The 25,199-nt window shown below is 43.3% G+C and overlaps 1 protein-coding gene across 1 annotated transcript in view; it reads right to left on the reverse strand.

Annotated features, from left to right (window-relative positions):
- Nucleotides 1-25,199, reverse strand: part of MYBPC3 (myosin binding protein C3) — a 69,824-nt gene that overhangs the window by 2,416 nt on the left and 42,209 nt on the right. The window contains exons 20-29 of the mRNA XM_088656469.1: nucleotides 24,161-24,307; nucleotides 23,182-23,341; nucleotides 21,745-21,849; nucleotides 17,353-17,541; nucleotides 13,203-13,337; nucleotides 11,264-11,431; nucleotides 6,743-6,831; nucleotides 5,334-5,529; nucleotides 2,367-2,506; nucleotides 1,491-1,650 (exon numbers count right to left, since the gene is read on the reverse strand). Coding sequence (XP_088512595.1) covers nucleotides 1,491-1,650; nucleotides 2,367-2,506; nucleotides 5,334-5,529; nucleotides 6,743-6,831; nucleotides 11,264-11,431; nucleotides 13,203-13,337; nucleotides 17,353-17,541; nucleotides 21,745-21,849; nucleotides 23,182-23,341; nucleotides 24,161-24,307 — 1,489 coding nt within the window. The remainder of the gene's footprint in view (nucleotides 1-1,490; nucleotides 1,651-2,366; nucleotides 2,507-5,333; nucleotides 5,530-6,742; nucleotides 6,832-11,263; nucleotides 11,432-13,202; nucleotides 13,338-17,352; nucleotides 17,542-21,744; nucleotides 21,850-23,181; nucleotides 23,342-24,160; nucleotides 24,308-25,199) is intronic.

Genomic DNA, 25,199 nt, shown 5'->3' on the forward strand with positions numbered 1-25,199 from the left:
ACACTTGTTTAAGGTCCCCTTGGCATGGCAGAAGGTTGGCAACTAGCTGTTATTCCTACATCATGCTTTCACACATTCCTCCCACATCATGCTATAATGAGCTTAGGGATTTTTTGAAATTCTGCCATCTAGATTTATGAATGATAAATTTCAAGGCCAAATTCTACCTTGCATTACAGATTATGAATTGGAATGTTTTAGCCTTGTTTGCATTTGCTGATTGCTGTGAGTTTGGCAGGCAACTATCAAATACTAATGGTTATTGTATGTTACTTATCAAATAATTTAAGAACAAAAAGTTCCATTCCATGTCAGCTGTCAAAGACCATATACAATGACATGCTAATCATCAGATACCACAGCTTTTGAAAACTACCTTTCAGGAAACCTGAATTATTTCAACACATATCAAGGATCTTGTCCACTTGTCTCATGTCTAAAAGCACAGGTCTAAACAGTTTTTCCATTACCCTACTCTTTTCCCACGGAAAACCAGCTCTTTGCTGTAAATCAGAGCAAATTTCAATCCGAATAAGCCCTGAATTCCCATTTGTTCTGGAATGAGTGCTAAAGAGCAGCTTTCCCTTGGAGGGGTTGGAGGAGAAGCAGCAGCACAAGAGGAAGTGTGAATAAGTCCTTTGTTAAGATAATAGCCGTGGCCAAGTCAATTAAGCAACCTATCTGCATGACCAAAGAATTGACCATGTCGTCATAGGAACAACTAGCTAATGGTGCTACCTAAAGGAGGAACCTTCAACTTTCCCTGGTTGAATACCACATAATCCGTGATTACAATAGCCCTTTCCCAATCTTATTCGCCAAAGACTTGTATACAGAAGCATGAAGCTTCTGAACTTAGGGGTTGAGTATAGCTATCATGACTAGTAGCTATTGATAGCCTTATCCTCTTTGAATTTATCTAATTGTCTTTTTTCCCATCTGAAATGAACTTTATTTGCACAAGAAACATAACAGGATCAGTGCCTTTCTCTCCAGGCAGTGCACATTTAAGTTCATTAAAACGGTATTTAAGTTGGTAGTTTAAAGACCAACTTTAAGCTTATGGTAGTGAATTCTACAGTTCAACTATCGACTTTGTGAAGATTTTTAATTTTTTTTTTTGCCATGATGTGCACGTTGATTCTTTCTGAGCAAGACTTGATAATGTGCATGATAATGTTATCTTGAAAAATGCTTTCTACAATTTACCCAGAAGAGATGTTAACCAAATCCACTTCTAATTTCCTAGAAACCTTATTAAAATGCTAGTGCTAAACTGGCCACTTTTCCAGTCAAAGGCCCATCTTAGGAACAAGATACATATTTTCATTTGAAAATCAGTTTCAAATTGAGTCCTGTGACCCAACCACTTCTCGATTTTTAATTTACCAATAAGGCCCAGAGAACTTGATAGCTTAGCAACCCATATAATTTGCTTCAGTTCTTCAGATCCCCTTCCTGAAAATGTCAATTTTGGTACTCTCTGTTACCTGTTTTGTTTATGTAGGCAGAGTTTTTGGTGATGGCAGCATTTTCACTCAACCCATACAGATTTTCACTGAAGACCCGGAAATAGTACTCATTTCCCATGATCAAATCTGATGCTACACAATTAGTGCGTCGATAGTGCTCAAAAACCGTATACCATTCCTGAAATGAAATAATCCATTGTCAGAAAATCAGATCTTGTGAAGGTCACAGTCTGGATTTTTGGAACATTATGTAGAATCCCCAAAATATGTTCAACACAGGCAGGTGAAATACTGGGGTGCAAGGGGGGGGGCGTAATGGAAACAGCGGGATTTCCCCATCAGCATGACTGGCAACCCAGAATTCTGGCAACCACTGTGTTAGGAATAATTTCTAATAAATCCAGTGACTGCCACTATGTTCATGTTTTCTCAGCAGTGCAAAAGACCTGCAGCCATTGATGTTAAAGTCATAAATAGTGAGGGAGGGAGTTTCTCACATCTTATTTTTTTGCTTTTGCCTATCTTGTAATTGGAGAAGGAACTAGCAAACCACTCCAGTATTTTGCCAAGAAAACTCCATGAATATAAAAAGGAGAAGCTTTGAGTAGAAAGTGAGAGTTTCCAAGGCACGCTCTGGTTCATGGGGTCACGGAGAGTCGAATATGACTAAGACAACTAAACAACAACAAATCTTGTAATTAGCTGGAACAGTTTCATGGATAAATATTCCAAGTGTGGCTTCTCAATTATGCTCCGCTTTTCTATTTTGTGCTGCTCCAAGCTAGCCACTTGTATGGAGTGCAATTGCCCCCAAACCACCATTCTCCCGCTGACATGATTTTGAGTAATGGGCTAGGACTCAAGGAAATTCAGGATTCAGCCCATTACCCTTACCATTGTTTTTTTGTCTGCCTTCTGGACAGTGTATCCTGTGATTGGAGCATTGCCATCATCCTGGGGTGGTTTCCATTCCAGTGCAACATTGAATCCCCACACATCCACAATCTTTACATTCTGAGGAGGGCCAGGCTTGTCTACAGAAAGTCATACAAAAGGTATTCAAGATCTACCACTCAGTATCTTCAGGAAGAAAAAGGAGCAAGACTTAAATTGTCTACTGCTAACTGATGGCCATTGGTAATGGACAAACATCAAAAATGTTCTGTTAACTGAGCCAGTGTCCCAAAACAATATTGGCAAGATAAAGACCAACTACTGCAGACTGCTGTATAGATCAATGCACACATACCTTCCACAGACACTTAAGGTTGACATCTCTAATATTGCTCCATTATTTGCTCCCACTTTGGGAATGTAGGCAACAATTTGCAAATGAATGCCAGCTTTTGTAGCATTGCCATAACTGACAAAGATTCTCATTTATTGTAAGCGTGGTTGTTTGGAAGCTTAGAATAATTGTACAGTGGTACCTCGGTTTGCGACTGCAATCCATTCCGCAGTTGCTCCCCGAAGGCACGCTTCTGCGTGTGTGTGAAGTGCCGATAGAGCGCTTCTGTGCATGCGCGAGCTGCGCAGATCGCGTCTGCGCATCCGACGCTGCGGAACCCGGATGTAAACACTTCCGGGTCCGCGGCGCTCGCTCGCTGAAGTGGTCGCTCCCCGAGGTAGTCGTAAACCAAGGTTTGACTGTAACTGGACATTACAAAGTGGAGGTCTACTTTCTCTTGAAATTCAGTCCAGCATATCATCGCTTTAATTTATATCTGAATCCAAAAGGCAGCAGCATATGTCTATTGGCTACATCCATTAATACCTTCTTAGCAATACACCTGTCAAAGAAAGTCAGCTTTCTAACAGACTCTTCAAATGCTCTGTGAGTAATTCACTAGTTACCCCTGGGAATGTTGGATTGGGTTCTCGGCCTTCCAAATGATATGTACACCACTTCACAGTAACTGAATCAGTTCTTTTAGTTCTGCCTTCATCTTTTCTGCTCCCAAATCATACAGATCTGTTATCACTGTTTTATATACATTAGAAAATAATAATAATAATCATAATCATAATACCACACAAAAAAAATCATGCTAGAAAGTTGATAGTACTGGGACAAATGTAGTCTGAGCGAAGCAAGCCTTAGACAATCAGGCCTCTCACTGAGGATTAAAATTATAAACCATACTGCTGCAAACCTTGCCTGTTAGCACTGAACTTGCAACTTCCTTAAACCAGAATTGGAGTCAAACTGTGGCTGTGTGGACACATTACCGACCTAAAAAGCATCTAGGTTGTTTCCCCCCCTCAATTCAGATTGAAGCTGGTTTGGGGAAAATCCATCAAAACACAGTATTTTGTAAGAAATGACAGGATATATATGAATTGTGGGAAATGCCGTGTTTACACTGTGTCCCAAACCAGAGATGGGAGCATACTGGATGCAGGATAAGCAGGAGTGTGTAAACAGCCTACATGTGTTGTGTGAATTAGGCCTTTTACCCTGTACTGTGGCTCTCATCCAAATTTGGCATCCTTATGGATCTTTTTTCACATTACGGTATATATGTAGTTCAAATCTTAGAGAGCAGCAGAAAGAAACTCACAGTGCTAATCTTACATTGCTTATTACAGCTGCGAGCTGTGGCATCAGTAATATTAAGCAGGATTTACACACACACACATGGAATAGCCTTTGTAAGAAATTTTAATAGCCAGCTGGTTTTTATGGGAGCTGAAGGAGAAAATGCAATTAGCTGAACTGATGCTGTTAAGCTGCTTGAATGACATCACCCATTGCGCTCTCTTTTTTATAAATTGTGTAAGTGGCTTTTAAAATTTTGTTCTGAAGTACTGTGCCTTTTATTGCTGCCAAGCCTCCTGCTGCCAAAAAGACTGGATAAAAATGGGCCACATTGGAGGGGGTGGCTAGAGATAATAGAGTTCATGTTTTATCAGTAGCTACACGCTTGCAGTCACAGCTTTTTTGAATTCATTGTATGCAGACGTTCATTGTCCTGGTACTGGGGAGTCACCCTTTGTGTACCCATTAATTTCAGTGACAGAAGCTGCATCCAAAAAGAAAATATCACTTGGCATTTGTATACAGCACTTTCAAGTAGTCAAATGGCTTCACATATATGAACTGTAATCCTGACCTGCAGGTCCTATCAGGCTGGCCAGGCATCACTATTTGACTGGCAAGGCTATGCACACCTGACCAACACCATATATGGGTGGGGAGCGGGAGAGATGGCAGGTTGGAGGAGGGTGGCAAGCAGTATCCTGCCCATGATATTGCACTTAGAAGCCCTAATTGGTGAGACTTCAAAATGCAACTCAGGCTATTTGAAAGCCCTTTCCAAGGTTGCTCTGCTCATTAAAACTGGCTTTAAAGCTTGGCGGTTTAAACAAGCAGCACAGATGGAAAGTATAGAGTCTCATTCTCTGCCCTGGTTTTTGCTTTGTCCACCTGGAGGCACTGGCAAAGCACTTTGTAAGCCCCAATGATCATCTGATCATAGGGTCAACATGCATGCCCTTATGGCCATGTGGGCAACCTTGCCCACCTGTTAACTTGTATCAAACACCTGTTAACTTGGCCTGGTGGAGGGAGATAGGGGTCAGATCCAGTTCCCCACTCCTACTGTAAGGTAAATCAACATACTGCAGATGGGGGGGGGGAGGGTTAGGTTTAGATGCCTTAGGCCATCTAGTGGCAGAGACGATTTTAGAAGTACTGTAGCTCAGTCTGTTAGCCACCATACAGCTACACTTGCCTTTTTTTATAAGAACAGGAGCATTCCTGTGAAACTTGAAGTGCTGTACATACGCCTGCACCAAATCCCTGCATTAATGTGACTGTGTTGAAATGGGAAATTCATAAGACTCCAAACAGTTCCTTACCCATTATCTGAATGGTAATAGTAGCCTTATCTATCATGTTTTCTATTTGCACCTCTACTTCAAATATTCCAGAATGGTGGCGCTCAGCCTTTCGGATGAAGAGAATGGTGTCTGTATTGCTGTTTCGAATCCCCACCTCCTTAGAGTCTATTGGCTGACCATCTTTTGTCCAGATAACTTTAGGTCTAGGTTTTCCCTGCAGAAGAAAAAAATGGAAAGAAAAGCTACTGAGTACTTGGCACATGAAGTGCAAAGGAAGTCATGTTGGTCCATTCCAAAATACAGAGCAGGACTAAACTTTTAGTAGGACCAACCCAAGTGTCACAATATAGTGAGCAAGCTTTTGAATTCTCCAGTATTCTTCCTCAGCTTGGATGCTATGCAAAGTAGGAGGGTAGGATAGGGAAAGAGGGCAAAACAAACAAAAAAGGAAACATTGGCTTGGTTATTGCCATCAGGTCTATATTTAGACTCAATCTTAAAATGGAGTTTGCAGATTGGATTAGTCTGCTAGGCGCTGCAGGTCTCTGCTTGCCCTAACAATGGCCAGCCCCCACTTTTGGAAACATAAAAGTCAGCAGTTACCCAGACTGAGCTGGCTCTTTGTTTGTCTCCCCTACCACTTCCTGCTTTGCATAACATCCAGCCTGATAAAGAGTTCTGGAGAACTTGAAAGCTTGCTCACTATCCTTTGACATTTTGGTTGGTTCGCATAAAGGTTACTGCCCAGCTGTGGGTTCTTGAGTAGTTTGTGCCTTTAATCCCCTATTTCATCTGAAGAAAATTATTATCTCTTGTTCAACTATTCCATTTTTGCTCACTCCCTATATCATTCATTTGACACTTTTGCACATAAAGACATCAGATCCCCTTTTATCTTGTCTGTGATGTGGTTGACTTAATAGTTCTCACCTATATTTGCTCCCTGAAAATATGTCAAATCTTCATTTCCACAGTGTGGTGTGGTTGGATGACACAGCATATTTGTTAGTGTCAAAATTGTAATTTGGGAGCTGGGAAAATGTGATTAGTCTCTCAAGCACAACTTTTAAGAAAATCCATTTAAATCCTCCATAATAAGTGAGCAACATTTGATTATCTGAACAGACCTTGAAACGGATATATAGGTTTTGAAACCGTATGACTGTCAAATTGAAAGAGCTAGGAAAACACAGAACTCCAGGTCTATATAAGCCATGTAGACTATTCTGGAGTGAACATGGTTATCTTATTTACTGAAATGGAAACTGCAGCTCTCTCTGTGTGTTTAATGATGCACAAAGCTGCCCTTCCATTAACCGAATAAGGAAATCTGGAATGGGGCAGGGGGAGAGCTCCTGAAGTGCAGAGGTCTGCTGGGAATTGCTGGATTGAAGGGAAGAGTTTGAATAGCAGATTCAATTGAGTACCTGGAAAGGAACGACAATGTTGATTGTATCACCCACTTTCTTCATTAAAGTCTGTCGGAGATTGCGTGGCAACCAGATTTTGGGACGCTCTGTGGATCAGAGGATTGTGAAGTCAGGTTTTTTCACCTCCAGCTTTTTAGATATGTCATATGTATCAGAAAAATTGAAGGTCCACCGCTAGCAATTAAAGTTAAGTTAGTTGAAATCTAAGAAATTCTGAAAGAAAGTTGTCTTGATCCTACTAGGGATACTCAGCAGCTGAATTCAATTCTACATTATTGGCTTCAAATTAGTTTGTACCAGTGGCAAATATTGTAATGATATCTGAGCAATAGAAACCATGGAACCTCTTTATACAGCAGGGCAGATGTAGACAGCCCTTATCGTTAAGATCCATATAATTAACATGCATAATCTCTTGTGGGCCACTTGGGGCCGAGATGATCACCATCCCTGACTCTTTTCTTTCAAGAGAGAGAAAAGAGAAAGAGAAAGGAGGGCGGGGAGAGGATTGTTGGTAAGAATGTTAACATTTCCCTCCTTACCAGCTGCATGGATTTAGTCACAGCGCCACATGTCACTACCCTTTACAATAGGGGATTCTGGGATGGGTTCTAGGGCATGGCTGGCTGCAACACTGGGCAGGAGTACTTGAAGCTGCAATATTTTGCAGAGTTGGCTGTCTCCAGTGATTGGAGGATGTTTTAGAGCAAGGTGGCTAATTTGCAGGTCTCCTGCATCATCCCCAACCACTACTCATGATGACTAGGAATGATGGGAGTTGGAGTCCAACAACATATAGGATGATCACAGCTGGGAGAATGGGGATAATAATGAGTTGTCTGTTTGCTTCTGACTCACTGAAGGAGGTTCTCTTTATCTGTGTCTGCTATTCTATCTGCTACCCCACCTTTAAGTAAGTCCCTCTGGGTTTGGGGTGCCCTGTGCTTGTAGTTTAATAATAGTGCTCTGGGTCATTCTGGTGTTAATAGAACCCAGGTCATGTCTTTGAGAACTCCAGACAGAAATAAGGATTGAGAAGTTATATCAGTTCGACCATCTTTCTGGGTTCCAGCCAACTGAATTAGACCACTTGTACTCTTGGGCTACAGACAAGGTGATGATTAATGACCGAGATCATGAATGTTCACCAGACAGTCAGCCGGGTGTTTGGCCTCACTCCCCTAAGCAACAATCCGCACCAAGCATGAAATATCAGAAATAAATGCACAGTAACCAAACTGGCAAGCCACTCCAGTATCCCTGCCAAGAAAACTCCATGGACAAAGACAACAGGCATATAAAAGTTATGACGCTGGAAGATGAGCCCCTCAGGTCGGAAGGCGTCCAACATGCTACTGAGGAAGAGCGGAGGACAAGTACAAGTAGATTCAGAGCTAATGAAGCGGCTGGGCCAAAGCCGAAAGGACGCTCAGTTGCGGATATGCCTGGAAGCGAAAGGAAAGTCCGATGCTGTAAAGAAAAATATTGCATAGGAACCTGGAATGTAAGAACCATGAGTGGAGGTAAGCTGGATGTGGTCAAAAATGAGATGACAAGAATAAATATCGACATCCTGGGCATCAGTGAACTAAAATGGAAGGGAATGGGCGAATTCAGTTCGGGTGACTATCATATCTACTACTGTGGGCAAGAATCCTGTAGCAGAAATGGAGTGGCCCTCATAGTCAACAAAAGAGTGGCAAAAGCTGTAATGGGATGCAATCTCAAAAATGACAGAATGATCTCGATACGAATCCAAGGCAGACCTTTTAACATCACAGTAATCCAAGTTTATGCACCAACTACCGGTGCTGAAGAAAGTGAAATTGACCAATTCTATGAAGACCTACAACAACTTCTAGAAATGACACCAAAGAAGGATGTTCTTCTCATTACAGGGGATTGGAATGCTAAAGTAGGGAATCAAGAGATAAAAGGAACAACTGGCAAGTTTGGCCTTGGAGTTCAAAATGAAGCAGGGCAAAGGCTAATAGAGTTCTGTCAAGAGAACAAGCTGGTCATCACAAACACTCTCTTCCAACAACACAAGAGACGACTCTACACATGGATATCACCAAATGGGCAGCATCGAAATCAGATTGATTATATTCTCTGCAGCCAAAGATGGAGAAGCTCTATACAGTCAGCAAAAACAAGACCTGGAGCTGACTGTAACTCAGATCATCAGCTTCTTATAGCAAAATTCCAGCTTAAACTGAAGAAAGTAGGAAAAACCACTGGGCCAGTAAGATACAATCTGAATCAAATCCCTTATGAATACACAGTGGAAGTGAGGAACAGGTTTAAGGATTTAGATTTGGTGGACAGAGTGCCTGAAGAACTATGGATGGAGGCTCGTAACATTATACAGGAGGCAGCAACGAAAACCATCCCAAGGAAAAGGAAATGCAAGAAAGCAAAATGGCTATCCAACGAGGCCTTACAAATAGCGGAGGAGAGGAGGCAAGCAAAATGCAAGGGAGATAGGGAAAGATACAGGAAACTGAATGCAGATTTCCAAAAAACAGCAAGGAGAGACAAGAGGGTCTTCTTAAATGAGCAATGCAAAGAAATAGAGGAAAACAATAGAATGGGGAAAACCAGAGATCTGTTCAAGAAAATTGGAGATATGAAAGGAACATTTCGTACAAAGATTACCATAATCAAGGACAAAAGTGGTAAGGACCTAACAGAAGCAGAAGACATCAAGAAGAGGTGGCAAGAATACACAGAGGAATTATACCAGAAAGATATGGAGGTCTCATACACCCCAGGTAGTGTGGTTGCTGACCTTGAGCCAGACATCTTGGAGAGTGAAGTCAAATGGGCCTTAGAAAGCATTGCTAATAACAAGGCCAGTGGAAGTGATGACATTCCAGCTGAACTATTTAAAATTTTAAAAGATGATGCTGTTAAGGTGCTACACCCAATATGCCAGCAAGTTTGGAAAACTCAGCAATGGCCAGAGGATTGGAAAAGATCAGTCTACATCCCAATTCCAAAGAAGGGCAGTGCCAAAGAATGCTCCAACTACCGCACAATTGCGCTCATTTCACACGCTAGCAAGGTTATGCTTAAAATTCTACAAGGCAGGCTTAGGCAGTATGTGGACCGAGAACTCCCAGAAGTGCAAGCTGGATTTCGAAAGGGCAGAGGAACCAGAGACCAAATAGCAAACATGCGCTGGATTATGGAGAAAGCTAGAGAGTTCCAGAAAAACGTCTACTTCTGCTTCATTGACTATGCAAAAGCCTTTGACTGTGTCGACCACAGCAAACTATGGCAAGTTCTTAAAGAAATGGGAGTGCCTGATCACCTCATCTGTCTCCTGAGAAATCTCTATGTGGGACAAGAAGCTACAGTTAGAACTGGATATGGAACAACTGATTGGTTCAAAATTGGGAAAGGAGTACGACAAGGTTGTATATTGTCTCCCTGCTTATTTAACTTATATGCAGAATTCATCATGCGAAAGGCTGGACTAGATGAATCCCAAGCCGGAATTAAGATTGCCGGAAGAAATATCAACAACCTCAGATATGCAGATGACACAACCTTGATGGCAGAAAGCGAGGAGGAATTAAAGAACCTTTTAATGAGGGTGAAAGAGGAGAGCGCAAAATATGGTCTGAAGCTCAACATCAAAAAAACCAAGATCATGGCCACTGGTCCCATCACCTCCTGGCAAATAGAAGGGGAAGAAATGGAGGCAGTGAGAGATTTTACTTTCTTGGGCTCCTTGATCACTGCAGATGGTGACAGCAGTCACGAAATTAAAAGACGCCTGCTTCTTGGGAGAAAAGCAATGACAAACCTAGACAGCATCTTAAAAAGCAGAGACATCACTTTGCCGACAAAGGTCCGTATAGTTAAAGCTATGGTTTTCCCAGTAGTGATGTATGGAAGTGAGAGCTGGACCATAAAGAAGGCTGATCGTCGAAGAATTGATGCTTTTGAATTATGGTGCTGGAGGAGACTCTTGAGAGTCCCATGGACTGCTAGAAGATCAAACTTATCCATTCTTAAGGAAATCAGCCCTGAGTGCTCCCTGGAAGGACAGATCGTGAAGCTGAGGCTCCAATACTTTGGCCACCTCATGAGAAGAGAAGAATCCTTGGAAAAGACCCTGATGTTGGGAAAGATTGAGGGCACTAGGAGAAGGGGACGACAGAGGACAAGATGGTTGGACAGTGTTCTCGAAGCTACGAACATGAGTTTGACCAAACTGCGGGAGGCAGTGCAAGACAGGAGTGCCTGGCGTGCTATGGTCCATGGGGTCACGAAGAGTCGGACACGACTAAACGACTAAACAACAACAACCTCACAGGGAGGAGGAGAGCTGTATAGAGGAAGAAAGTAATTTTTAAAAGCTGTGTGCAATTTATGTATTAATAATTAGGGACAGTGGTTTATTGCATATCAGAACCAAAGTTCCACAGGTTAATATGGATCCATACCCCAGATCTCCAAGTAGTGAGTTTTCAGTGATTCTAGTGCTGGCTTTCCCTAGATACTTACGCAGGATCTCTCGGACGGTAATTGGCTCTTTTATAACAGCTGGCTGACTTGCACCTGCCAGGTTTACAGCAGTGATGCGAAAATTAAGTTTGTCTCCTGTGACCAAATCTTTGACCAGGACAGAGGTGCGCTCAATCAAGCCATGAAGTGCTGGGATCCATTCTGTGGCTGCAAATGCAAGATCACTTATTGTTAGGCAAAGCTTTTCAAGCAGAGGTTTATAGAACTATGCCTGAAGGCACAGTCCCAAGCATATATACTCATGCTTTCTATTTGCACCTCTGCTTCATATATTCCAGAATGGTGGCATTCAGCCTTTTGGAATCACAGCTAAAGCACCCATGGCATGCAATGCATTATAACAGGAGTGGCCAAGTCCCAAGAGACTGCGGTCTACTCACAGAGTTAAAGACTGGCACTGATCTACCCCCTTTTTGGGGCTTCAGGTCAAACTTGTTGAGCTGCTTTTAGGGAGGAGGGAACACCCAAAATGGGGGGGGGGGTTTAAGGGCCAAATGTTGAGCTTTTATAAGGGGAGCCACTGATCTACCAAGTGATCTACCACAGGCATCCAGTGATCTACCGGTAGATCACGATCTACCTGTTGGACGTGCTTGCATTGTAAGATACCACAACTTCACACGTTTCAAAGACATGCAAGATTGTGATGATCACAGAAATATAGGTAATGGTTAATTCCTTTAAAAGCGAATCTCTGGGGCTTGACCCTACTTGAGAACAATATTTCTGTCCCCGTTAATCTCAGATGTTTGAAGACAGATGCACATTGCTTTTCATTCTGTACCAATACCATCCTCCATCTCCTTTATCTGCCCAAGGCAGTTAAAAGGTGGCTAAACTGATTATCCTGTTAGGATTCCTGCTCCGTGTTTGCAGTCATGAGATTGTTGTCTATCACATGACGGTGTATGTTTTCACTCCACAGTGTGGGAAGTGACGGAGACAGGATGTTTGTGTTACTGTGTTCTGTGAAGTGGGACTATTGTCCTTTGTTCTTTCTCTCTTTGCTGTCTGATGAGAAAGAGGAAGGAGCTAAGTCAGAATGTTCCGAGTGTATTATATATAAATAAAGTAGAGTAGCCGAAATGCTGTGCTACTGAGTTCTGTTACGCAAACTGCAAATACTCTGCAGGATCGTAAGTGTGCTGATGCTTCTTGGTATCAGTTGCTGAGATGTTTGGGCTGAAGAAAGCTTTTGAAGCTCCCAAATGATCGACCAGGAGGGAGAGAACATGCCAGTCGGGCCTGTGTCTCTGCCAGGGCCCTACAAGAAAGTAGGACAATCCTAACACCTGGAACCTAGGTGACACTCACACCATCCACCTGAGGCACAATGGGAATTGCCACCTCCTGCTTCTGCACTGTGCCTCCACATCCAATGCCACCATGCCCTGGCTCTCGATGAACTTGGTAGGAGCTGGGACACTCCTCAAAATGTTGCTGCTTGGCTTCTCTGCCTCAGGGTGCGGAAGACAAGTGGCAATGCCGCAAGCCAGAATACCTCTCTCTTGGTGGTATAAGCAGTGGGGCCAGCGTAGCAGCATTGCTTGCACTTTTGCTGCCTCATGGGTGGCCAGCTCTGCTTTTAAGCCACTTTAAGACTCATCCTGGGAACTTTTTAGCAAGGCTCTCCTTGCAACTCTAAGCACCGTGGGTTTTTTTTTAAGAGACTCCACTTCCCACAATCCTTTTGGGGAAACCATGACTGTTAAAGTGGTGACATCCACACCATGCATTTAAAATATGCTTAAAGCATGTGGCTCCCCACCAATCCTGGGACTGTAGTTTATCTCTCAGAGAAATACAATTCCCAATACCCTTAAGTTACACTTTCCAGGATTCTTTGGGGGAAGCCTTGGGCTTTTAGTGTATGATGTGAATGTGACAACAATTCCAAAAGCACCAGGGGCTTACTCACATCCTTCTTTACAGTACTCAATGTTGTAGCCATCCAAGCCTCCTGCTCCGATTCGTTCAGGGGGTCTCCACTTCAAAGTAACAGAAGTATCACAAATGTCTTCTACTGTGAAGTGTGTCGGCTCACTTGGAGGAGCTAAACAGAATAGAAAGTCCCGAGCCTTTGGGTTATTTGCTTAATGCTAATAATATATTGTAGCATTCATATTAAAATTATCAAAATGGCTTACAGACACTTAAAACTTTGCAAGATAGAACAAGCAATACAATCTATATCCAGTTAAAATGATTATCACCACAAAATACCTGTCAGGATAAAAAATACTACCTGCTAAGAGAATCCCTGCAACAGATTGTTGACTTCCACAAAATGTGGATCATAGTCCTGCATTGTACTTTTGTTGATTTAATATTTATTTACTCCAAAGGATAGGAAGGTTCATATTGGGATACATGATTGATCTTTTAAGATATGTTCTGCATATCCAGCCTAGAGCTTTATACGTTAAATTGGGATTGGAAGCTGTTCAGCAGCCAATACAATGTCTACAGGGCAGGACTTAAAGACATTAAAGAGAACTTCAGCTTTTGCTATCTCCTCTCACTGCTGCTTTCACCAGCTTGGCCAAGGAGGGAGGGAGGGGCCCCTCCCTCCTTGTGAAGGCCATCAATTCCAAACATCCTGTAAGGAACAGAAGGATAAATACAAGCCTGTTGTGGCAAACTGCTGAGGCCTGTTCAGGCGCGTAGCAAGGGAGGGGCGAAGGGGGCGGGTCGCCCCTAGCTCCACTCTGGTGGGGACAGTGCAGGGGCAGCGCCCCCGGGCCCTGGCCTGCCCCTTGCCTCCTCCACCCGAGCAGGAAGAAGCAAACCGCCACCCGGCAACCCGCTCCGTAGCACGCTCTGAAGCAGACCGCCAGCCGAGCAGAGCCAGCCGAGCAGAGCCAGCAGCACCAACCCGGACGGACTGTGCATGTGCGGACATGCACAGTCCGTCCTGGCGTGGCATGCGTTGTAACGTCACGACGCATGCACACTGTGGAGTGACGCCCCGCCCCCAGGGGGTGCTGCCCTGGGCAGCCAAGCGGCACCGTTTGCCACTGGGCCTGTTTGGGAACTGTGAGCAGCCTAAGGCAACACATCTATCTGCTCTTGAGAGGAGGATGTGGTGCTAGATTTTTACTAAGAACTGGTGCCTTTTTCACTTCCAATCCCATTTCTGTCTTTTAGATGGTAAACCTGAAGTCAGGGACTGTCTTATTGATGATTTTTGTGCACTTGCTCTGGGAGCCTTTTTCCACTGAAGACTGGAGTAAGAACAGGAGAAGAGCCATGAGATTGGGTCAATGGCCCAACTAGCCCAGCATCCTGATCTCACAGTGGCCAACCAGATACATATGGGTGTTTTGGAAACCCAAACGCAGGACTTGAATTTGCTTCATCGTCTTTTTAAGTCATCCAGTTCAGGGGGCATCACCACTTTACCACCTCTTGTGGGAGCAAATAAAAATCATTAAACAAAGAAACAAAACAAATCAATGCTGTTGGTGATTGGTTCCTGTCAGGAGCAAGGCTACTGCATTCTGCACTAATTGCAGTCTCTAAACATTCCCGCAGTGCAAATATCGCAATAGCCAGCCCTTGCAGTCACGAACTCGTAGCTGCTAAACAAATGATGTGGCAATTACTGATCTACAAAGTGAGATATTAGGAGGGAAACAGCATTAGCAAGAGATTAGAAAACATCATTCTCTAGAATGAATTCTTGTGACACAAAGGTTTTCTGCTAAATTTATAACTGGATGGGACACCAAGCTTCTGCTTGAATGGCTCTTGATGAATGCATTCCAGACAAAATTAAAATATTGGCAAAATGATATGGATATACCAGCTGTTGTGGTTCTTATAATAGGCACAAGAGCAGTATTATATAAATGGCCTTGCAATTCTTATTTCACATTTATCCTTCTACTGCAAATATATATTAGGATTGCTTTTATGTACACTGCTTAGAAATGCAAATAAGTGGTATAGAAATGCTGTAGGTTAATAAATAGCATAAGGCTTCACAATTAAGCAAAATAGCAAAAAAAAGAACTAGATATACCCTAATTATAAATAGTGATTTACTTCATATTTCTGTACCTCACAACTAGCAAATGGCCACTAACTAGATCTCGATACCTTATGCAGCCAACAAAGAACATCATTACCAGACAGCTGTGGTCCTAGTATGGATCAACACTATAGGTCCTGAATTCAGTAGATGCACAGCAAAAGTGCACATTAGTTGGTAGTAGGAATTCTGCTAAGTTAGGGGAATGCCAATTTCCTCTAGTTTTCGGTCTAAGACAGGCAATACAGTATTCAGTTTTTGAACTCACTTCAAGGGTACACCAGTGAAATTCAGTATGCATGGGCCCCAGGTATGACACCGGTAGGATCCATAAGTCCTAATGAACCTACAATAACTTCTGTGTGGTATGTGGGGGGAAAAACCATAGTTCCTATATTCAGTGATCATCTGTCTGCTCTTGGCCACAGTAGACAGTTTGGAGCAGTTCAAGATCAGGCATCCCCAAACTTTGACCCTCCAGATGTTTTGGACTACAATTCCCATCATCCCTGACCACTGGGTCCTGTTAGCTAGGGATCATGGGAGTTGTAGGCCAAAACATCTGGAGGGCCACAGTTAGGGGATGCCTGTTCAAGATTATTACCTACATAGTCAATAATTGGTATTTGCCCTTTTGATACTAGCATTGCCCTTTTCAAAACTTTCCCTCTATCTAAAGATGCTGTAAATTTAAGAAGTACCATTCCCAACCTTCAGATTCCACTGTGCAAAACCAAGCTGTTCTGCTCCTTGGCAAAACATTTCACAAAGGCTGCAAAGGGGCTATCTCTGCATGCAGTGACAGATACTCAGCAATTTTGGTTCATTTTAAAATCATTTAGATTCTATGTATTAGAAAAATATAACAATACTTGAAGTAACCCCCCCCCCATGCCGTGTGTGGTTATCATAAGCCAGGGAAAACTGTGGTATTTAAACATATTGTGTGCATTATTTTAAATATTTCAAAAATACAGAATGTTCCCTACCACATAACATTAAAAATAATAATCACATAACAGATGGAGGACCTAATGTTAGCATCCCACATCATTCTGCTGCAACAGTTTACTCACTTCTTAAACTATAATTAAAGCCAAACATTCAAAACAGTCTTTAAAAGCATGTGCATCACACATAGGAGTACGGATGGATTACCACACGACGCCATATTACAAACTAGTGCCTCATCTCCATAGTTGTAGGACAGACCCTTATTTCTAATCAAGTATATCATTTCTTATTCCAAGAAAACTCTGAACCTTTTAGTTCAGTTGATTCCTGTAGAGGTTCTCGTCTTTCTTTGCTCTGCACAGCCCAACCGTTGAGTGTTGGCTGAAGATCAGAATTAACTGCCTCCTCCTGCTCTTTATCATTCTCTGATGGCCCATCGCTGGGGTTTTGTAGTGGCACACTCTTTTCTTCACAAAGCTCGTCCCCTTCCTTATGGTCTTCTGTGAGCTGAACCACCACTTTAGTCATTTCTGTTGCTGCTCTACCTCAGGTGTTCAGATTGTTCTTTCCTCCCTCAAAGACTCCCACAGTTTGCTCTTAGTTCAGAAACGCTGTGTGGTGAGGGTCATCATGATTATTTATAGAAAATAATTCCATGGATATTTTCTTAATCAGCTATCCTTGCAGCTCCACAGGGGGTGGGATTAATGAAGCACTGGGTGGGATACGGTGAGATTTTGCACCCATAAGGGGATGGGGGAAGCTGAGAGGCAGTGGGAGGTCACTTGTCAATTAGTTCCCCTCTCTCATCGAGACCCAGCTTGCCTCTCACACCTCTAATTTTAACAGTTAGAAATTCATCAGCAATTTCATGAAATTGGAACCTCGCGACTCCCATTTGCGAGGAGGGTTTTAGAAAAAGGTTAGAAAAGATAAAACAGATAAAGAAGGAGCCACCTGTCTTACAAATATGGACTCCGTGTCCCTACTGAGTGGAGAAAGAGAATGTAATTGTGTGCCCATATATCTCTTCATCTTCTTTGGATGTTTGAGAAGTAACACAATGTGTGTTGACACTCACCAATTGGCATGAAGGGCTGTGAGGCAGCACTGGGCCGGGACATACCAACCGAGTTGACAGCGTAAATTCGCATCTCATACACAACTCCTTCAATCATTCTCTTTGCTTCATATGACAGGTCCTTTAGAAGGTCAAAGTTCAGCCTCATCCACCTGTAGCTCTTTTTCTTTTTCCTTTCCAAGATGTAGCCTACAAAGTGAAAAGACACACCACAGATGGAGAGTCTGTTCTACAAGAGACATGAGCACGGACATTTTGCTTTTACTGCACAAAAACTCTGTTTTACCAAATTTACATTTCAGAGCTTCTCCCATTTAGTTGCTCTGTGCATAGGTTAAGGGAGGCAGTAAATTAAAGAATATTTTGCTGCTCAATCACCTGCCCTTTAGCTAATTACACAATCAATTCCATTTAAGTGTGTGGTATTACATCCACACTAACATGACCACAAGCCAGCCTTGTACCAGGGAATTCTCCATCCCTCTCCTTGCTGTATCCCCGTTGCAATCCCTGAAAAGCAGCTTCTGTGGATCAGGGGAGCCTCAGCAACAGCATAGGGGGTGGTGTGGTGGATGACGACTGGAAGAGGGGTGGAAAATTCTTTAGTATGAATTTTTCTGTGCTTGTGCTAGGTTGGGTGTGCCCCAATTTCATACTACCAAAATATACAAGTTTATGCCGTTATTATTGAATGAGCAAAGAACAAGATAACTTACCATTTAATAAGAAAACAAGGAGAAAGTAACATGGTTAGAAGGAAAGACTGTCTTTAATATTTTCTCCTTCATTCCCTACTAGTTCTTAAGATAATACGCTTTGCCTTTAACTCATGGCCTTATGCAGGGGTGGCCAACTCCCAAGAGACTCTGATCTACTCACAGAGCTAAAAACTGGGAGTGATCTACCCCCTTTTGGGGGGTTCAGGTCAAAGCTGTTGAGTTTTTTTTTAAGGAAGGGAAGCCCTGTTTTTTGGGGTTTAGGTCAAACTTGTTGAGCTTCTTTTAGGAGGGAGGGAGGCCCATTTTTGTTTAGGGCCTCAGGTCATAGTTCAGCTTTTTTTAGGGAGGAGGAAATTTTGGGGTGAGCTTTTTTTAGGGGTGCCAGTGATCTAGCAGTGATCTACCACAGACATCCAGTGATCTACTGGTAGATCACAATCTACCTGTTGGACGTGCCTGGCCTTATGGATTTAACATTTGCTCTGGTTTATTAATCCATTTCAGATTCATTTGCTTAATCTACTGGTATGAAATTCGATCCAAAAACTGTTTACTCAGAAATGTCCCACTGTTTTCCATGAGGCTTACTCCCAGGTAACCATGCCTAGGACTGTACCCTGAACCAACTAAAGCCTGATCCCTAGCATGGATGCAGTTCAAACCTTGTATGGACTACTTCAGATCCACTCTGGATCCCAGTAACAACCGCTCTCCTATCCTGCCTAATGTGCTAAGTTCAGCTGTTTGTCAAAATGCGATAATATCATTCTGTGAAAGAGAATCAACACTGTTAATCTCACTTTTCGGAAATGCTGACGACATTGTGTAAAACACCTACCTCTGAGGCATTTTAGCTGCCTTACAACGATTCTGGAAAAGGACTAACTTCTTAAGGAGAGTTGAACTGAAGGAAAGTCTAATGATCACAGATGGACTAACAACTTAGACTAGCCACTCATCACTTGTCAAGAATATGGCTCAAGGGACCAAACTCTACAACAAGCCCAAGTATCAGATCTTCCTTTACATTTACTGCATCAAATCTGTTACAGGACCTAATAACATCAACAAGATTATTAAGTGCTCACTCACCTGCACATCTTCTGAAATAATATATGACATCAGCCACCAGCCCAATTAGGTCAGTGCTTAATTAACAGTGCAATTCTATACACGTCTACTGAGAAGTAAATTCAATGAAGTTCACTTGCCTCAGAGATATGCTTTGGGCATTAAAAATAGAACTACACAGAAAGCAGTGGGGGAATGTTTCAGTCTACTAGGGCACACTCAAACTTTGGTTTGAGGGGAGCCATTTCTGTGACTAATTACAACAAGAAGACGAATGAATTTGATAACAGGTGGTTGTCATATAGTGCAACACGACATACGATTACTTAGAAGTATCTCACTCAGAAGAGAGTGGCATGGTGGGGTACTGCTGAAGGCCTAGCCTCCTGTCAACATCACAGCTAGTTACCTGGATGAGGTAAGGGTAAGGCAAACTCCAGGGCAGTCTCAAGCAGGTTGCGCGCCCTGGTGCTGAGGGGCGGAGATCGCTTCGGCGCCCCCGCCCTCGCAGGGCGTAGCATGGTTTCCGCGCGGCACCCTACCTACCAGTCTGGCACCCTGGCGCACCGCGCCACCGGGGGTCTACCTAGAGCCAGCCCTGGCAAACTCAGTGGTGAACTCATGCCTGTGCAGGTGTACTGTCATGACTGGTGGACTGACTCTGTCACTGTGCCCACATAGCGCTGACATCACCGGTAGCCTGTCCTGACCCTACAAAGTCCAGGTAAGTGGAAGCAACACTGCTGCTGGGAGGAAAGCTCTATGGCACCACCCTGCCATGCTCACCACCCCTGATTCCACTGTGTTCAATGATGTTTACTCCTTAGCAAGCAACTCCTTTAGGGTTACAGCCATTTTCTACAGATGATGTTAACAACACCTTTTACTATGGATCAGGGCTTCTTCTTCTTTAGCCAGGACTTTCCGGAACTCAGTTCTGGCACCTCTCAGGCAGGTGCCATTGCCATTATAAGAGAACAAGGGAGGTGTTCATGGTGAGTGATCCCTATCCTATTAAAACCAGGTGGCCATTGTAAAATAGCACTTTTGGGGGGGCTTTGGCTAACATTTCACCCAAAGTTTGGCAGTGGTTTCAATGGCTGAACCATGCCAGCAGTGTGTGTCCTTTAACTTCAGCTGGTTCTGGTAACAGTTTCATCCTGTCCTTCTATCCTGATACTTGATATTCCCGTTAGTGACCTTGTTCAAGGGTACTCCATTAAATGAGTCCCAGAGTGAGAGCAGCTTCGCACATTGCAGCACTGTCAGAGGAAGTAGAAGTGGTCTGAGCTTCCTCTTTGTGTGTTTCCTAAACACCAGCTGAAATTGGGAGAAATCAGCAGGTGTGTATGTGGAGCACATGCTAATCAGTAGTCCAGGTTTCCACTTTGCGCACCCCCGAGGAAGATGCAAAAGCTGCCTATTAGCCTATTTGCAACTGAGCCACATTCAAAATATTGTTATTAACATATAATGCATAGAACTATTCAGGCCTGGATACCTGGGGCCTTGCCTCGTACAGACGCGTTCAATCAACATTATCAGAGAATGCCTTGTTTGTTCTGCTATGATGGACTGACTGCTATTTAGCAGCAATGCAGAGGCAAAACTTCATTGCAGTGATGCCTCTGGAATGCTACCCAGGAGGCATACAACTTTGGTGTATTTCAGATGCTTATTAGAAACTTGTCTCCTTTTTAGGGCATTTTCCAATTGAGGAATCATACTGCTTGGTGTTGTATGCACGTTCATATTCTGAATAATTTTACTTGTTACTGTCTGCAGACAGGAATTGTGTTAGAGTTTCGACTCTTCTTCTTCCAAACCAATTCAAGGTTGGTTGGTTTTTATAGCATGCGAGCTAAAGCTTGATTAAATAGAATACCTAAAACGCAGCTCCCACTTCAGGTGGTCCACAGGAAGCAAGACTCACTCCCCACAAATCTTATTTCAGCGCTGGTGGGATATTTAGTGAACTACCCTTTCAAGAGATAGCAGTAATGCCCATATTGTCCTCAAAATGACAGAAAAACTAGATATATGGGAAATCAAAGAGATAATTGAGGAACTTCTGCCCATTTCACAATATCATGGTTATTTTGTAAAATATAATAATTCACAGTACAAATGTATTTCTGGGAACGTACAGAAAATCCTTCTCATTCTTGATACAGCCTCGGCCCAGTATACCTGAAGGAGTGCCTCCACCCCCATTGTTCAGCCCATACACTGAGGTCCATCTCCGAGGGCCTTCTGGCAGTTCCCTCACTGTAAGTGATGTTACAGGGAACCAGGCAGAGGGCCTTCTTGGTAGTGGTGCCCACCCTGTGGAACGCCCTCCCATCAAATGTCAAGGAAATAAACAACTATCTGACTTTTAGAAGACATCTGAAGGCAGCCCTGTTTAGGGAAGTTTTAATGTTTGGAGGTTTAGTGTGTTTTTAACATTCTGTTGGGAGCTGCCCAGAGTGCTGGGGAAACCCAGCCAGATGGGTGTGGTATAAATAACAAATTACTACTACTACTACCACCACCACTACTACTATTATTATTATCACCATCATCATCCCTCAGGTGATGTTTTCACTATAGCAATTCTTACCCAGTACTGGCTGTCCTCCATCAAACTTTGGAGGCTGCCACTGCACTGTACAGTTATCTTCACCAACATTAGTGATTTCGGGAGCCTCAGGAGGGTCAGGTACATCTGGAGAAAGAGAGGTACGGTAACAATATTTCTCTTGTAACTGCCTATTTCCTTCGAAACACACACACACACCATATTTCTATTGCTAGTGTTTAATTCACCACAGAATTTCTTCCTATGGAACTTGCTGTCACAAGATGTAGTAACAGCCACCAGTTTTAAGAGGGGATAACACAAATTCAGAGAGGGTGAGGCTATCAGTGGCTACTGGTCATGATAGCTATACACAGCTTCTGAGGGTTATGCCTCCCAATATAAGACTACATGCATATACACCGCACATTTAAAGCACATGGCTTTAAACAAAGAATCCTGGGAGCTGTAGTTTCTTAAGGGTCCTGGGAATGGTAGCTCTGTGGGGGGTTAAAACAGTTTCCAGGATTCCTTGGGGGAAGTGATATGCTTTAAATATACAGCATATACACAGCTCCAGTTGCTGGGGAACACAAAGGGGAAAGGGCTATTGCATGCAAGTCTTGCTTATGGGCTTCCTAGAGGGATCCAGTTGGCCACTGTGGGGAAGTGGATGGTGGTCTAAACAGACCTTTGATCCAATCCAGCAGGGCTCTTCTTACGATTCACACAACCAGATTTACTCCTTCATTTTAGAGGTTCCCATATGAATGGGTTGTAACCTTATTTATGATTCTAACAAACTGCATAAAGCTCCCTCTTTATTTCAGGGAGCATTCTTCGTCTTGATGCATTGGCCATTGCAACTTTCATCTCAAGAGTCTAACATTAAGTAGCTTTTTCATTTCAAGGAAAGTGTGACCTCTTGACAAAACAAATGCATGAATTGCACAGCTGATTTTGGGATAAATTCAAGTATGATATATTGTTTGGTCAACAGGGCAAAGCCACACCTCTGAAGGAATGAAGGAAACAAGAGAAAGAGACACAGACAGTGAATATCATCTAAAAACTCAGTTTTCTCATATCTCTTCCCCTCCTAAGTCACAGAGAGAGGGGCACATCCATTTAAGTAAGGTCACTGTGTTTCATGTTGTGTTTAGACAATGAAGACAACTACTTATTAGGGCTTCACTGGTCAGCTAATCTGTCCATTAATCCTTTTGATCAACTGTACTACCAGATGGCAGGTTTCCCCCCCCCCCCTTTCACTCTGCCTGCTAAGTGGCACACTTGGGAGTCCTACTTGCCACAGTAGACCAGAGGGACATTGGCAGGAGAAACATTATCTGCAGGGTCTCCTGCTCCATTGGAAAATGTATTATGCTATCAATGGTTGTGACTTTGTGTTAGGCTGGCAGAGAGAAGACTTGGCTCACTTGTACCAGGCTTTAGAAAGTGCCCATCTGCCTTGCTTACCAATCACTTTGACAGTGATATCAGCTGTATCTTCCCCTGCTGGGTTCTTAAGCGTAACTCTGTAGACTCCCTCGTCTTCCTTCTCAGCTCCTTCAATGGTGAACACGCAATGGTCTTCATACATCTCTACACGGACTCGGCCTTCGGAATCAGAGAGGACCTGTGAGCAGTTATGGGGAGAAAGGTTGTTATGTTATGTTGCTTCCGTTCTTAGACCGAGGTAAAGTTCGCAAACCGGGACACCACTTCTGGTTTTGCGGAGTTCGTAAACAGGGCTGTTCTTAAACCGAGGTACCACTGTCTGTGCCATTGATCTGCAATGGGAACAGATTGAGCAACTTGTACTTATAACTACCTTTCTCCCTCACCAGCAGAGATCTGGGAAGACCGAATAGTTCCTCATAGTAGACCTTAACTGATCCACACTGGATTTGGATGGGTGACTATAGACACTCCCTCCCTAATTATCACAATGATTTTGGATGGATTGAGTTCTGGAACAGTTTCTGGTTTGGTTCTTTGGTTTCCATATGCCCAGTATTAGAAATGGCTTGGAGGGATACAGCTCTAGTGCTCTTCTAATGCCAGTGTGAGATTATTGCCACTCCACAGATCCTTGCACACAGCAGCAGGCTGTATACACATGATTCTCTGCTCCCTCTCTCCCTCCCTCTCTCTACAAGGATCTCTGCACATTTAGCTGTGGAACAGATAGATAGTGCTTGGCTGGCAGCCCCTGAAGCTGGTGTAAGTTTAGAAGGGTTGCTCAAGTTCAAAAACTCTGAGTCCAAAGAGAGACAGATTTCAAGGAAATACCTTAAACAAATAGTTTAAAATAGCAATTTACAGTATTATGCAAGAGATCAGCTTTCCTATTTTCTCCAGCATTGATAATTACTGAATTCATGACAGAGTCACCAAGACTCTTTATTAAGAACCAGATATCTCTGTTCGACTGGTTGAAGAACAAAGAACTTGCCTTGTTGTCGTTATTTAAATCTCCACCTGTGCCTGTAATATCTTTGGATTGGTCACTTAGCAGCACTAGATCGTTGTTCTGGAAGAGACACAAAACACAGGAAGAGTGGGGAAACATCTGGAAGGCACCATGTTGTCTAGCCCTGAACTAGGAGATATAAGCAAGGAGATACGTAATTTCTCCCCCATGAAGTACAATAGCAAAAGGAAGGGCAGCTAATTCACTTCTCTCTGCAGTGATTGTTATAAGAGTCTCCCTTCAGGTTTAAAAACAGCAAGTCTAGTGCCATATGTAGTTACATAGCTGCCAAGTCTCCCATTTTTCGCAGGAAACCCCCATATTTTAAACCGTTTCCCGCTGGCAGCCCGGATTGGAAAAAATCCCGCAAATCCCCCGGATTTCCTACCTGCCAGGGAGGCTCCATTTTGGGTCCTGGCGCCGCCCGATTTCCGGTGCCCAGACATGGGAAGCGCGGCACCGGAAGTCGCTTCTACGCATGTCTAGACATGCGTAGAAGCAACTTCCGGTGCTGCTCCGCCCATGCCTGGGCACCAAAAATCGGGCAGAGTGGCACCGGAAGTTGCTTCCACGCATGTCCAGACATGCGTAGAAGCGACTTCCAGTGCCGCGCTGCTGCTGATCCCACATTTTTCAGCGGGAGACTTGGCAGCTATTTGCAGTTACCATCTACTGAATCAGGCCATTGGCTTATCCAGCTCAGTCTTCCTTCTAACAAACCACAGCTTTTCAAGACTGAGGTCTTTCCTGGCATTAGTATCTGAGACCCTTTGAGCAACAGAATCCATTCCAGAAGACTGTTCGAATTCTGAAACATTCAAAAACTGAAAAATCGAAGGGCGGTCAGCAAAATCCATTGAAAAAATGGAGAAACGGGCCTCAGAAGCCATTCGACTTCTGAAGTGCGTTTGAAAACGGAAGCATTCACTTCCGGATTGTCAGCATTCGGGTTCCGAATTGTTCATCAGCAGAGACATTCGAGAACTGAGGTTCCACTGTATAAGGAAAGGAAATTAAAAAA

This window comes from Zootoca vivipara, chromosome 1, assembly GCF_965207765.1.
Source record: "Zootoca vivipara chromosome 1, rZooViv2.hap1.1, whole genome shotgun sequence".
NCBI lineage: Eukaryota > Metazoa > Chordata > Lepidosauria > Squamata > Lacertidae > Zootoca > Zootoca vivipara.